This window comes from Rattus norvegicus, chromosome 12 (assembly GCF_036323735.1).
Source record: "Rattus norvegicus strain BN/NHsdMcwi chromosome 12, GRCr8, whole genome shotgun sequence".
Classification (NCBI taxonomy): domain Eukaryota; kingdom Metazoa; phylum Chordata; class Mammalia; order Rodentia; family Muridae; genus Rattus; species Rattus norvegicus.
In genome coordinates this window covers 34,797,194-34,813,073 of record NC_086030.1, presented here as the reverse complement: position 1 = coordinate 34,813,073, position 15,880 = coordinate 34,797,194, and the positions used below count along the sequence as shown (strand labels likewise).

At 45.9% G+C, this 15,880-nt stretch overlaps 1 protein-coding gene across 2 annotated transcripts in view; it reads left to right on the top strand.

Annotated features, from left to right (window-relative positions):
* Nucleotides 1–15,880, top strand: part of Tmem132c (transmembrane protein 132C) — a 321,460-nt gene that overhangs the window by 260,748 nt on the left and 44,832 nt on the right. For both annotated transcript variants that reach the window (XM_002727968.7, XM_039090106.2), the window contains exon 4: nt 3,082–3,265. In XM_002727968.7, coding sequence (XP_002728014.2) covers nt 3,082–3,265 — 184 coding nt within the window. The remainder of the gene's footprint in view (nt 1–3,081; nt 3,266–15,880) is intronic.

The window sequence follows — 15,880 nt, the reverse complement described above, 5'->3', positions numbered from 1 at the left end:
ATCCTTTAAACAATGGTATTGTCATCTTCATAATGTGCAGGGGAGGGCTCTCTTTCCTTTGCCTCTCTGGGTAGTTACCTGCCCCTTTGGGTCTTTAGCCTTTGAAGTAGGAGATAGAAGTAAATGTCATTTGTTTGCTTGTTTCAGTGTGTGTGCATGTGCACACGTGTGTGTCTCTGTGTGTGAGAGTCTCTGTGTGTCTGTGTCTGGATGGGGGAGTATAGGTGTATACAGATGTGTGTGCATGTGTATGTGTACTTGAAGACCAGAGGAAAACCTCTACTCTTAACCCATCAAGATGCTGCCCACTCTGTTTTGCTGTTGCTTTTGTTTAAACATTTATTATTTTGTAATTCTCCATGGAGAGTGGGGGTGCGTGGATCTATTAGTATGGCTGCCCAAGGAGGTCAGAGGCCTGATGTGAGTCTTGAGAATTGAACTCGGGTCTTCTGCAAAAGTATTCCATGTTCCAAACCTCTGAGCCGTCTTTTTAGTCCCTATAGATTTACTTTATTTTAATCATGCGTGTGTGTGTGTGTGTGTGTGTGTGTGTTTACAAGGATGTGTGTGTGTGTGTATGCAAGTGCCCATGAAGACCAGGACATGGGTTTTGTGGAACCGGAGTTACAGGCAGTTGTAAGCCATGCAGCATGCGTTGGAAACAAAGCTTGAATCTTCTTCAAGATTAGTTGGGTACTCGTAATGTCTGAACCTCTCTCTATCTCTTGTCTCCCTTGTTTTCTATAATAGAGTCCCTCACTGGGACCTGAGGTACATCAATTTAGCTAGGCCCCCTAGCCAGATGCCCACAGGGACTTTCTTCTTTCTGTCTCCCAAGCACTGTGTATGCCACAAGCTGGTGTATACTACTATACCCAGCTGTTTTACACTGGTGCTGGGAATCAAGGCCCCGTACGTCTATGGCTAGCCCTATGGCTAGCCCTTTACTTACAGAGTCATCCCTTTAGCTGTTTTATTTCAAGATTGATTTTTATTTTATGTATATGAATGTTTTGCTTGCATGTGTGTATATGCACCATGTGTGCATACCTGGTGCCCACAGTGGCCAAAAGAGGATGTCAGATCCCCTGGAACAGATGATTGATTGCTGCCACGTGGACGCTAAGAGCTGAACTGAGGTCCTCTGCAAGAGAAACAAACGTTCTTAACCACTGAGGCATCTCTCCAGCCCTTCTGTTTACTTATCTTTAAAGCTGAATCTTGGAGTCAAATCCAAATGCACCGCCCTTTCTCACAGGGCAGACGTCACAAGCTTCTTCTTCCTGCTGCTCTCATTTTGTGAGTTCTGAGTTCTGTCTTGCGTACTAACTACAGACAACAGTAGGGGAGACCAGAGGCTTTCTCTGCACTCAAATGTTGAATCTCAACTGATCAGATGTCCTCCCTCAGAGCTCTGAATGGGAACCACTGACACAAAGGAACAAGACAGAAGCCTGTGCGTTTGGGTAAAAGGAATAGACTTCTCCAGAGATGTTTTCCTAAGATTCTAGCTTCACGGCCCCCTCTTTGCCCATCTCACCCCATTTCTTTCTTCCTATCCTGCTCACTGTGAGACATTTTTCAGTCCCCCACTTCCTCAGTTAACTCAAGGGGGAGCCTGCAAAGCTGATCAATAAACCTCAGGACCATGGAGAGCTCATCGGAAAGGTGCCTGGGTGGGCAGCGTGGGAAAGATAAGTTTGGGTTCCTGACAATGCTTGAAGCAGATGGAGCAAAACACAGCCTATGACCAGACTGTACTGTTCTCCTGAGAAAGGCTTCCCCATTCAGAATTTTTTCTCTTCATTCCCTGAGTTTCTTTGCTTCCACAGGCACTGAGCTGCCTACAGTGGCTAGGACATGGGTATTAAAATCTCTCCCCTTACCTCCAGGCCGGAAAGCTAAACCCCCTTTGGCTTTTAGCTCATTCCTAGGCTCTGTTTTCTTACAGATGAGTCCAAGATGTTTGGAAAATTGGGTTTTCAATGGCCTGGAATTTGTTGTGACTATTGGGTGTATTTATTTACATTTGACGAAAGTACTCTTTTTTTTTTTTTAAGACAATTTTGAAATTTTCCTTCAAGGGTTATGTCGGTAAATCTACATCATTTATTTATCAAGTTGTGGCTTCTGACACTGTGTCGGGTTACCTAAGTATTTCTCTCTCTCTCTCTCCCTAACTCCAACATCACCATACTTCCCTGCTACGTGGATGCGCTTAATCTCCTCAAAGCACATGCTCACCGGATAGACTGCCTCCTTTTCTCTACTGCTGTCTTCCAGCACAAAGCATATAGGGAAACATTGAATAGGGACAGACTCTGAGTGACGTTATGATAGACAGAGCTGGATGAATCAGGCTCACATGCATGGCAGAGTCCAAAAGACAAGGCCGCATGCATCCCAGGTTAGCCCTGAAATCCTAGTATAACCGGGATGGCCGGAAACCCCGATCCACCCGTCTGAGCTTCCCACATGCTGGGATCACAGGTGTGCACCATCATGCCTTGTGGACACAGAGCTGGGACGTGAACCAGTAGCTTTGTACTTGCCAGGCAAGTATGGACATCAACTCTACCAGCTCAGCTACACCCCAGCTCCATAGATCAGACTTAAAAGTACATGTTTACCGCAAGTTCTCACTTGAGCACAAAAGCAACAGGCATTATCTGTGCGTGGCGGTGCACACTAAACCCAGCACTCAGGATGCTTAAGATTTCTACAAGTTCATGGCTAGCCTGGTCTACAGAATGAACTCCAGGACAGCTATAGATACATAGTGAGCCCTTACCTCCAAAACAGATACAAAAACAATTCAAAGACCTCACCCTCCACACCGTGATCAATGCTCAATATTTAAGATTTTTTTTGTCCAAATCTGTAGCTTGTGGGTGCTGTTCTGTCCCAGCTCCCCTCTCAATAACTTAAAAGTGACGTCATGCTTCAAGTGCCTGGGTCTGTTCCTGAGAGGCGGTTCCCTCCTCCCCTCATTCTGAGCGCCATTGTGGGATTGGGGTAAAGGGAAAGAAGGAACCTTCAAACGATGTCACATTAAAGCTGTTTCCTTCCATTCCCTTCCAGAAGCAGCAATTTATTCAATGAGGTCATGCAGATGAATTTCGAAATCGCCAGCTTCAGCAGCCTCTCAGGGACACAGCCCATCACCTGGCAGGTGGAGTACCCGAGGAAGGGGACCACAGACATCGCCGTGTCTGAGATCTTCATCAGCCAGAAGGACCTGGTCGCCATCGTCCCCCTCGCTATGGTAAGTCATGGTGCCATGTTAGCCCTTGAGTTCTACTAACTGACGGCACCCCTGCATGCTTCCTCTCCCCCAGATCGTCGCTACAATTATTTTATGCCTAAGTGACTGATCTTCTTTCACCCTGGGAGTAGCAACATCACCTTTCATTGGCTAAACCTCCCAGTTAATGTGTACTAGCCACATCTCCATACCAAAGTCCTTGCCACTTGCTTCTATTTTAAACCACTTCAGCTCTCCTCTTTGTATTCCTACTTCTAGAGACGTTAGGCTGCCGTGTGTCCTGGTCAGGGTGAGATAGGCTAGGCTGCAGCAACGAGTGACCACAGATCTCAAAGACCTGAGTCAACCCAAGCTATTCGAGATTATATGGCATTGTGTAAATGGAAAATGGTCTGGTTACGTCTAACTCTCAACTTGACACAACCTAGAGTCACCTTGGAAGAGAGTCTGAATGAAGAACTGCCTGGGTCCCGTTGACTGGTAGGCATGTCTGTGGGGGGTTATCTTGACGGTCAGTTGAGGTGGAAAGACCCATCCGGAATGTGGGCAGCACCATTTCATGGACTGTGTAAGAAGGACAAAAACAGGCTGCCCATCCCATGGGCAGGCAGGTAGCATGTATGAGTTCTCGCCTCTCCATTCTTGACCATGGATATAGCCTGATAAACTGCCTCAGTCCTGCCTTGACTTCCCCTTGATGATTGGCTGTAACCTAGAAGTATAAGCCAAATAAGCCCTTTATGCTATAAGTTCTCTGTGTTAAGGATGTTTTCTTACAGCAACAGAAAGGAGGCTTAAGACTACAGGGAACCCTGTACTATGCATCTCTCCCCAACAAGGGGATGCTCCCAGGAGGCAACTTCATCCCATTTCCCTTGGGCCATGGACAAGGCTTTTTGAATAGTCAAGAAGTCAGCAGACTGTGTACAGTGGATGGGCCACACTGGAGTGCACTCCATCCCACCTACAATGGGGTTGGTTTGTAAGTTATATGTTGAGCCTCCCATCACTCTCACTGATGAGCTGTTATCAGCAAGCATCCTATTTAACAGAATTAATAAAAGATTATGGGAAATGGATCGGTCAGGATTCTTCAGCTTGCATAAGAGATAAAACCGACCCAAGCAGAACTTAAAACATTTTTTCAAACTCTTGTGTGTGCGCATTGTGTGGTTTAAAAGATCTATGCGGAGCCTTTTAAGAACTTTTAGGACAGATTATTGGTGCTGGTCTGAAAACCACACCCCAAATGCTCCAGGCCTTGGGTATCTTACCCTCTGTTAGACATGACATGTGGCCCATGGTGTAGGGGCCATAATCTTGTTGTCCCAACAGAAAGAACAAGACCCTCACTGCCATCACTCAGAAATTCCTCCCTACCCCCAGCTCCTGAAAAGTTCTGGTTTAGAAGCATTGGTCTAGAGAGATGGCTTTCTAGTTAAGAAAGCTTATTCTGTGCTTTCAAAGGACCCAAGTTCAGTTTCTAACCACAGCTGCCTATAAATCCAGTTTAGGGGATCTGACGCCTTCTTTTGGACTCTGAAGGCACTGCACATGTACATACATGTGCGCATGCACAAACACACATGTGCACACACAAACACACACAGACACATACAGAGAGAGAGAGAGATAATGAGAGAGAGAGAGAGGGAGAGAGAGAGAGAGAGAGAGAGAGAGAGAGAGAGAGAGAGAGAATGAGTGAGTGTGTGTTGGAAGCATTAGCCTGGCTTTGTCATGAGCTCCCCCTCAGCCATTCATCAGAGTCAGAGAGAATGTTACATTGTACTTGCCAGGCCCAGAGCCCTGTCAGCCAAGGCGGGTGCACAGTAGGACTCAGAATAGGCAGATGTGATGTATCATGGGAACACTTGTCCCTCACTGTAAGGTAGGAGACAGATGCTAGCCAGACACAGCAGACATTACCCTATATGTCATCTGCTTCAGGATTCATCACCTTGGAGAAAGTAGAGAGTGGTTGCTCATGCATTAACTTCTGGATGCTGTGGACTGAATCCAAGCCTTGCACACAGTTGCTAATCACATAGCCTCTGAGCTGCATGGGTCTCATTAGGACAATCAGCCAGCTTTGAACTCACTATAAAATCCAGACTCACTTCAAGGCTCAATCCCTTTGCCTCAGCCTCCATGGTACCTATAGAGGTGTGTACCACCTTCCCTGGTTCATTCTTGGCTTTGAATGTGTACCGTAACCCCAGGCAACCCTCCATCCGATACCTGACCTTAAAGTCCATTTTCAAGTCTTTATTTTCAACAGTTTTGTTTGTGTGCTCAAAAAAAAAACTCTAAAATATTTACTGTGTGATCCATGGCAATTTTTTTTTCAAATCTTCGTCCTAGAATTTATGCCAACATCCATTACAAAACATAAGCATCCAATTCCTATCTATCCTGCCTCTCTCAGAAAGATAAGACATTCAAATGCTTTGAAAAGCAAAGCCATTATAAAGACATAAGATATTATTACGGTCCATTGTCAACACGTGAGCCCTCCTTGAAATGAGATGTCATTATTGTGGTTATTGTGTTTTTATAGTGCCTTTAAGACGAGTTGGAATCACTTCTAATGTCATACCCCAAATCCTTTTGTCTGCAAGTTACCACGAGTGAATTCAGATTGACTTCACGCCACAGTCACTGACGAGGCCATCCCTACAGGACCGGCATGCATGCAGCTTGTATGTGTTCTCGAGGCTCGGGGGCTCATCCGTGTGGTGCTTCTCTGGAACATACAACTTGACTTCAATGGTGCAGCGCAGCCTAGAGAATCGGAAACAGTTGTCAGTGGGGCGTGAATAGGCACCCCTGTAATCCCACCTCTCAGACTGAGGGCAGGAGGATTCTGAGTTCCAAGCCAGCCTTGCCTCCAAACTCGAGTAAGGAGCTGTGCTAACAATGGGGTTTTAGATGAAATGGCTCAAACGCACTTAAAAAAAAAACAAAACTGTGTTTTGGTATGAGCGTTTGAAAGAAACAAAATGTTTTGGGGATTCGGTTCTTTATGAAGAAAACAGATAAAGGTATCAGAGTATTTTTTTATAACCAAAATGAGATGAAGTACATTTATAACTAGCTCCTCAAAAGGCAAAAATACAAAACAAAACCTTTATTGATAGGAAGTAGGAACAGGATGTAGAGCTTTACACATAGATGAGAAATTCTATTTTGTTTTTTTTTTGTTTTGTTTCTTTTTGTTACTGGGATTACACCTAATCCCATGCATGATCTGTAATACCTCCTACCACTAAGCTAGAACCCATCTTTTTACTTTGAGACATGGACTCACTATGTTGCCCAGATCGTTCTTGTTCCCATTCTATAGCCCAGCCAAGCCTGCAACTTGTAATCCTCCTGCCTCAGAATCCCAAGTATCTGGAAATGACAGTCCTAGCTAAGGATTTTTTTTTTAAGGAAAGACAAGAAACAAACACCGTGACCCAAGACCCCTGTTGCCCGTTTGCAGCTGGTTAGGCCTTTGAAAGCACTGAATAAGGGTTGGTTAACTAAGAATAAGGGCAGAGGTTAAAAGCACTTGTTGTTCTTGTAGATGATCCCACTTCAGTTCAATACTCACATCTTCTGACCTCAAGGGGCACCCCTATATATGTAGTGTGTGTGTGTGTGTGTGTGTGTGTGTGTGTGTGTGTGTGTGTGTGTATCACCTCTTCATAAAAGGAAGAGAAAGAAAGCAAATTTCCCCAGGATGCTGTTCATCTTGAAGAAAATAGCCTTGAGAAGTCTCCATTAAGTGGGCGGGGCTATTATTTAAAGAGGAATTTGCTTCTTGGGGAAGTCGTTGCCTCAACACCATGTCTTCTCAAGCCGCCTTCTTCAGTGAAAGCTGGGGACAGGAAGAGCCACCCGCAGACTGCACCATCAGGCCTCAGCATCTGACTCCCTCTGAGCACTGAGCAGGCTACACACATAGGTCTGTAAGAACCCAGTCAGGCAGAAGCCGTCCATCCCATGCAGTGCTGTTTATGACTATTTAGCTGCTGTAACTGATCCCAATGCGGCTTGTGCTACAGCATCTCCAGACATCTATAGACCGTCCTTCCCATCAGCATCTTCTCCCCATGTTATCACCCACCCTGCCATGCCCACATCAGGCTTGGGGCAGAGCTATGAATCTAGGAAGGACCAAGAGCCTGCCGGGTCCATGTGTGGATAGCGTGAACTTGGCGAGGCATTTTGTCAAATACATTTTGAGGTGATCATCTCTTCTTTGTAAAAACAAATATTCATCCACGGTGGTTGGTCAGGAGCAGAGGTCAGGTACGGACTCAGTGGACTCATTTCTTTGTGACAAGGGTAGGGGATTATAGACGTTCAGTAGAATCCACTGGGACTAACAGAACCCCCATACTGTGCCTAGCTCAAATATCTATCCTGGGGTGTTTCTTGCTTTGTATAACCTGGCATGCTGGTGGGGCTGCCCACATGGGGAGGTCTTTACATAGGAGAGATGATACCTCACCAGAAGCTGGATGAGTGTAAATGGGTTGTTCCAAGCAGTCTCCCTACGTAAACTTCTAGTGGGAGAAAAATACCCCAACTTTGGGCCAAGCATGATGGCGTATACCCTTAATCCTAGCACTCGGAAAGCAGAGTTCAAGGTCAGCCTAGGCTAAAAAGTAGATACCAAGCCTCTTAGAGCTACATAGTAGGACCCTGTTTCAAAAGGGCTATTTTAAAAATTAAAAGCCCTAACTTTTAGGCCTACTAAAAAGACAGCTCTCATTTGACAGGAGCAAGAAGTTGTCTTTCCTGGGACAGAGGTATTTCAGTTGGGTTTTCTGATGCTGGCCCGGTTACTTGGAGTTTCGATGAGTTTTTTAAGTCATTGTCCTTTTATCAACGAAGACTCAAGATGAAGTCATTTTCCTTGACCCGAGCGCATAGCAGGAACTTGGGAGTTGTGTCCTTGGGCTTTTGGTACCACGTCATAATCTCTGATTAAGATCAAACTAAAAATAAAGCATTACTCAGTAGCTACTCAAAGAGATCTGAGGGTGTGGACCACTGAAGTGTTTCCTCTAGAGCAGTGGTTCTCAACTTGTGGGTCCTGACCCCTTTGGAGGTCAAATAACCCTTGCACAGGGGGGTCACATATCGGATATCCTGCATGTCAGATATTTCCATCACGACTCATAACTAACAAAGTTCCAGTTATGAAGTAGCAGTGAAAATAATTTTATGGTTGGGGGTCACCACAGTATGAGGGTCCCAGCATTAGGAAGGTTGAAAGCTGCTCCTCTACGGGACCAGAGGTCTCATGAGGCAGGTAGGATACCATGCCTATGTGTATGGGTGGTGTGCAGCGAGGAGCTGTTAGCTTGAGCCTTCTGCTGACACTGTCTCCTATCTCATTGACCATTCCCTGCCCTGCTAGGAGTCTGGCCACTGGGCTGGCTGCACTACACCCCCAGTGATGTGGGCACTGTACTGGCAGAATTCTGATCTCAGGCTTTAGAGGGAGTCCACTGAGTGGCAATCAGAAGTACTGTTCAGGGTAGCTCGAATATTTCATTCCCCTAAGAGAGTCCATTGCAATCTTTATTTCCAACCCAGAGCCAACCTGACCTTGTTTGGAATTTGTGGCTTTGAAAATGTAATGATGTTGAGCCGAGGTGGTCCCTGAAGCCAATGGCTGGTGTCCATTACTGGAGTACTCCCAAGGCCAAGATGGCACCAATCTTTACACACACTGTTTGCTGTGCCCAAAGCCTCTTTCCACTGTCTAGGCTGTTCTCCTCTTCATCCCAGTCAAGTCTCTGCTTCCGTTGTCTTGGGTCTACCTCAACACCTTACTTAGAATACCATCCCAGTCACCCTCCACCCGGCCTGCCTTTTCTTTCATAGAATGGTAGAAGATCGAATTGCACTTCTGTGTGGCGAAAAGCTATTTGGATGAGTCGATGGTTGGGTGGTGCTTAGGCGGAGAGGGTCACTTTTTATTAGTTCCTATTTGGTTGCTGTGACAAAATACCATATCCAAAAGTGGAGAAAACGAGTTTGCTTGGGGTTATGGTTCCAGAGGGAGAGTCCGTAATGGAGAGGAGGCAGGGCAGTAGGCAGCCGGATGGCAGCTAAGAGATCACAGCTCAACCACAAAACATGCAGCTGGGGGAGGGGGGAAGGACTGGAAAAACATGAGGCTGTAAACATTCAAAGCTTGCCCTCATACTTCTCCAGAAAGGCTTCATCTCCTAGAGCAGCAGTTCTCAACGTGTGAGTCGTGACCCCTTTGAAGTTGAACAACCCTATGGCAGGGGTCACCTAAGATCATCGGAAAACACAGATGTTTACATTACAACTCATAAGAGTAGCAAAATTACAGTTATAAAGTAGCAGCAAAAATACTTCTATGGTTGGGGGTTACCACGACATGAAGAACTGTCTTAAAGGGTCACAGCTTTAGGAAGGTTGAGAACCACTGTCCTAGAGGTTCCACAGCCTTTCCAAACAGCACCACCTACTGGGGTCCAAGTGTTCAAATACATCAACCTGTAGAGGACATTACTCATTCAAACTACCACGGATGGATGGATGGATGGATGGATGGATGGATGGATGGATGGATGGTTGGGTGGGTGGGTGGATGGGTGGATGGGTGGATGGGTGGATGGGTGGATGGGTGGATGGGTGGATGGATGGATGGACAAATATTTGAAGAGATGGCAAGACAGACTTAGTAGGTAAGGTGCTTGCTATGCAAGCATGAGAAACTGAGTTTAGATTTCCAGGAGCCATGTAAGAAGGTAGGTATGGCATTGTGTCCTGGTAAGACCAGCACTGGGGAATCAGAAACAGGAGAATCAATCTCTGGCTTACTTACACACTCAAAGCCACAAGAATATGAACACATATAAGGATATATATAGACTTGCACAGACACACCACACACATACATGCACACAAGGAGACACCACACAGACACACACAAACTGCATACTTACCACATATATAAGCACACCACACCTACACACACACACCACCCCTGCTTTCATTAGAGAGAAACCATCTAGCACTCATTCACCTTGACAACATTTTAGGATTTATCCACCAACCAAGATGCTTTAAACATTCTGCTTTCTCTGCACCATTAGTGGCTTTAAGACTCAGGGTCTCTCTTCACTCTCTCTCCTTTTGAAGGGGCTTTAGAAAGATGGGATTGGGGGAGACGTGCTGGCAAAGTACTCATAGGTCCACAATAAAGCTTTAAAGAAAAAAGAACAGATTGATCGGGGAGCCAGCGCATAATCCATGTGCAGTCCCCTCCCCAAGTGTTACCATCATGGAGGCCCAGCACGTCACCCTTGCCCTGATAGACACCGCAGGGCAAGGTGTGCAGTCTGCCACCAAAAAGAGAACCATCCATCACTCAGACACAGGATTTGACGGCGCGTGTTGCAAGCAGACTTAAAATCCACTCCCAGGGCTGCAGAGGTCTTACCTCAGGCTGTGCATGTGTGGTATTCAGAGTCCAGCAGCCAAGGCTGCTAAGCTCAAGCATTGTGTCCTGAGGGGAGGGGAGGGGAGAAGTTCTCAGTGACACAGAAGCCCTGCTGTGTAGAGTCCCAGCCTACCAAGCCCTCTTGAAAGGAGAAACCAAAGTGAATGGATAATAGAATTTTATTCCTGGGACCCTTAGGTGGGTACAGTTTTTAATGAGTATCAAGCCTGGTATTTTGCCCTAGAAATTAATACAAGAACAGCTAGGAGAAGGAAGAGAAGGAAGGAGGGAGGGAGAGGAGGAAGGAAAGAAAGAAGGAAGAAAGAAAAGAAATGGAAAAGAGAGGAGACAGACAAGAAGAGAAGAGAAACACGAGATCCACACCCCCCAAAATATGGGTATTGTCAAGGAGTCTTAAAAGGTCAAAATCTGCACCTTCATTTATTTTATGGAGAACCCTTCTTTTTGCCTTCCAAACATATGGGTGGGCTGGTTCCTCCTTCACTTTGAGTGGTCCCCTGACACCAGGTCACACCCAAGCCTCCGACTTCATGTGCAGTAACCCCAGGTCATCCCCAGCCTCCATGAGATGCTGTCCAATGATGGAAATGCCCTGGGCCACGTCTGAGGTTGGTGCTGCCTCTCAGGAGACCTAAAGAAACCAGGGCACAACCTGAAATCCTACTCCATTCTGAAGCTGTGCTCTGATGGCCATCCCTGGCTCCCCAACCATGTTGGCAAAGGTTGAAGCTGGGGGTGGAAGCGCCAATTCTACCCCTGTAACGCAGAAGCCCCTCGGGACCTGCCCTTCCCCACACCCTCCCACTCCATTCCCAGGGAAGGCAAGCTCCATCTTGCCTTTCACTCTACCAACTTCATGGGATATGGCGGTTGGAACAAAATGGCCCCCATAGACTCATAAGGAATGGCACTGTTAGGAGGTGTGGCCTTCTTAAAGAAAGTGTGTTGCTGGGGCATCAGATGCTCGAGTCAGGTCTGGTGTCACTCTTCTTGCTGCCTGTGGATCCAGATGTAGAACTTTCAGCTACCCATCCACCGCCATGTCTACCTGCATGCCAACATACTTCCCACCATGATGATAAACTAAACCTCTGAACTGTAAGCCAGCCCCGATTAAATGTTTTCCTTTATAAGAGTTGCGATGGTCACGGTATCTCTTCACCACAATAGAAACCGTAACTAAGACATGGGGCTTATTCAGGTTTTCTCACCACCATTGTTTAAAAAATAACTTTGCTGAATGACAATGTTTAAGTAAAAAATTGATAAATTTGGATGTATTGCCACAATCAATGTATTAAACATATCACTGGGGCTGGAGAGATGGCTCAGCAGTTAAGAGCACCCGACTGCTCTTCCAGAGGTCATGAGTTCAATTCCCAGCAACCACATGGTGGCTCACAACCATCTGTAAAGAGATCCGATGCCCTCTTCTGGTGTATCTGAAGACAGCTACAGTATACTTATATATAATAAATAAATAAATCTTTAGGGGTTGGGGATTTAGCTCAGTGGTAGAGCACTTGCCTAGCAAGCGCAAGACCCTGGGTTCGGTCCCCAGCTCCGAAAAAAAGAAAAAAAAAGAGAAAAACAAAAAACAAAAAAAACCATATCACTGTCTCCCAGAATTCTCTTCAGATTATGGCTCAGATGAATGCTCTCCTGCGGCATGTTTGTCAGCCATGGCACTGTTTGGGGTAATGGAACCTCTAAGAGGGCAGTTCTCAACCTATGGGTGGCAGCCCCCACAGAGGTTGTATATCTCTTATCTTGAATATCAGATATTTACATGACGATTCATAACAAGAGCAAAATTACAGTTGTGAAGTAGGAAAGAAATAATTTTGTGGTTGGGGTCAACACGAGTTACTGTGTTAAAGGGTTGCAGCATTGGGAAGGTTGAAAAACCCTGCTTTAAGAGGTGGAGCCTACTAGGAGAAAGTTAGGTCATTGGCCAGGCAGAGAGTCTTCCTGAAAGGGGCTGTGGCAACCTATCATATGGATCATTCTGTCTTTCACTTTGCCTCCTGGTCACCATGAAGTGAACAGGTTCTTAGAGTCATGTACTCTTATCACAATCTTGTCTCCTCGTGGGGCAAAAGAAAAGGGATATTTAGAAGAGGAAAGAAGGAGGGAGGGAGGGAGGGAGGGAGGGGGCAGGAGAGGAAGAAGGAAGGAAAGAAGGAAGAAAGAAATGAAAAAGAGAGAAGAGAAGAGAAGAGAAGAGAAGAGAAGAGAAGAGAAGAGAAGAGAAGAGAAGAGAAGAGAAATAGGCTATGATCTCTGAAACCAAGGGCCAGAATCAACCTTCCCTTCCATTAAGCTGGACTATCCTGGGTGCTTTGTCATAGGATAAGACGTAGTGATTGTGTTCTTTGTTTGTGAAAGTTTGTGCTTGTGTCTACACAGAACACTTAACATGAAGCGTCCCCTACATGTGCATGTTATGTGTGCTTATTCATATGTGTGCACATACACAAGTGAATTCTTGCATGTGGAAGCCAGAGATCAGCCTCGAGGTCCCTTCCTGGAGAACTGCGTTCATCATTGTTTGAGACAGGCTCTCTCATTGGATTGGACCTCACTCACCAAAAGGCCCCAGGATCTTCCCTTTTTTACACCTCCCGAGCCCTAGGATTTCAACTGAGTGCCACTATGATCATAATTCTAATCTCTATACTCAAGAGGCAGAGACAGGCAGATCTTCATGAGTTCAAAGCCAGCCTAGTCTACAAAGCCAACCAGGGCTATGCAGTAAGACTCTGTCTCAAAATAAAACAACACAACACAAAGCAAAACAAAACCAACCAACCAACCAACCAAACAAACAAACAAAAGGCCTGTGCCATCATGCACAGATTGTTTTAAGTGAGCTCTGGGGTTTGAACACAGGTCCTTGTGGTTGTGAGGTAGGAACTTTGCTGAGTCAGCCTTTTCCTCAGCTCAGGATGTCCTCTTAACAAAGTCTTAACTGTACCCACAGTATCCTGTGGTTTCTCACCCCTCCCAGCATCTCTACCAATCACATCTCCCTCTTCCTCTGCCTGGGGGCCATACTAGATCCATCCATGAATGGAATCATTTACAGTCTGCTCTGTATCTGGTCTGTTGGGGTAGCACTGCGTCCCCCCAAGTTCATTCACATCAGCATTTCCATTTTCATGGCTGAGTAGTATTTCACACCTCTGGACCAGATGTTCTTTATTCAGCCGTCAGGGACACTGCGGCTGTCTCTGTATCTCAGTTGTTGCCATATCGCAGCAGTACAAGCGGGGCACAAATGTCTTTCATTCTCTAGTTTACATGCCTCAGTTGGTAGATATTCTTCCTGCATCGTACACCCCAACATATGAGTATTGACTTGACACCTAGTGTCAACTCTTTCTCAGCATCTGTAGATAATCCCTTGGTTTCCCAAGGTGTAGTACGCTATTCCCATTTTTTGGCTATAAACATCGAGGCTCAATGAAGTAAAGCCAACGAGTCAGGAGTGTATAGCTGGCCAGGGCCTTGCCAGGGCTTGACTTGGGTGTGATTTCAGTGTCTTGGACTCAGCAGCTGGGTCTAGCTGAGAGGCTGAACACACAGCCTTAGCAGTACGCATGCTGTGCCACAGCCCTGTGGAAGCCAAGTCTGTGGTCTTTCTGGGACTTTTTTCCAGTCTCTCCCCAGCTCTCTCTGCTCTTGAAAACACTGGGCTGAACACGGGGTCCCCCATCCAATCCCACAGTTGGCAAAGTGGAAATTCCCTACAGGGACTGTTGCCAAGTTTACCATAAATATTTGCTTCTGCGTGACCTAATTTCTCTGTGGCCTGGCACATCTAAACAGGAGAGGTGGAACTGTAAGGGTCAGAGAAAGAAAATGTCATCCCTAATTTGGGGTTTTTAATTGAGATTATTTATAAAACGGGGATCCTACTGAGGCACCATGGGAAACGTGAGACTGCCTTCCTTTCCCCCAAACCTTTGGAAGCCTCCAGCACAGCACAGCCTGCCATGGGTTTGTTCCTTTGGCTCGGCTTAGAGGGGAGGGTGATTCACAGCTTGATTAGGTGCCCCTCCTGGCCCTCCAGTGGATTACAGGCTGAACACTCCTATTTCTCTCACATAAGTTCAATATTCTACAGGTTAGGCAATGCCTTTATAGATTCATGGTGCATAAAGATACTTTTGTTGCAAGCTTTGTCAGTGTCTGTCATAGATAGTCCTACTCAGAGACATCATCATCATCACCACCGCCATCATCATCAACAACATGACAACCATCATCATCACCATCACCATCACCATCTGTGGCTATGTGATCCTGGATGCCTAACCAGAGAGTCAGAGTAAAAGCAAGCCTAATATCTGGAGGTCACTTTAGTACCTTTATGAAATCAACAGTATTAATGATGGTAGTGATGTTGGTGACCATGATGTGAGTGTGGTAGTGGCCATGGTGACGATCACGGTGATGGTGATGATGGTGGTGGTGGTTGTGGTGATTATGCTGATGTGTCTATGATGACAACAGTCTTGATGACAGGGTGGATGAAAGCAGTGTTGCCGATAACTGATGTCTTGGCAGGAGTCATGGTCATAGTAGTGATAACATCTTTGAGACCATTCAGAACTCAAAGCTGATTAGTGACGAGACAAAATGGTGTCTTTGACCCTAGAGCAGTGGTTCTCAGCCTTCCTAATGCTGCGTCAGACATTTCCTCATGTTGTGGTAACCTCCCCACACACACACACACACACTTTTTTTATGAAAATAAAATTATTTTCATTGCTACTTCATAACTGTAATTTTGCTACTGCTACAAATCATAATGTAAATGTCTGATATTCAGGGTGTCTGAGATGTGACCCCTGTGAAAGGGTCATTTGACCCCCCCCATAAAGAGGTTGTAACCCGCAGATGGAGAACCGCTGCCCTAGAGAATATTTCAATGGACTGAAAACATCAACTTCCTTCCTTTGTATGTTCAAACATTCACTCTGAGTTTATATCCATAAATGAGCAACCACGATACCTCAGGCATGGAATCTTCAACTATGACCTCACAGGACCAACCATTCCAGTTTGCTCAGCACTGAGGAGGTTCCTGGGATACAGGGCTTCTGGTTCGA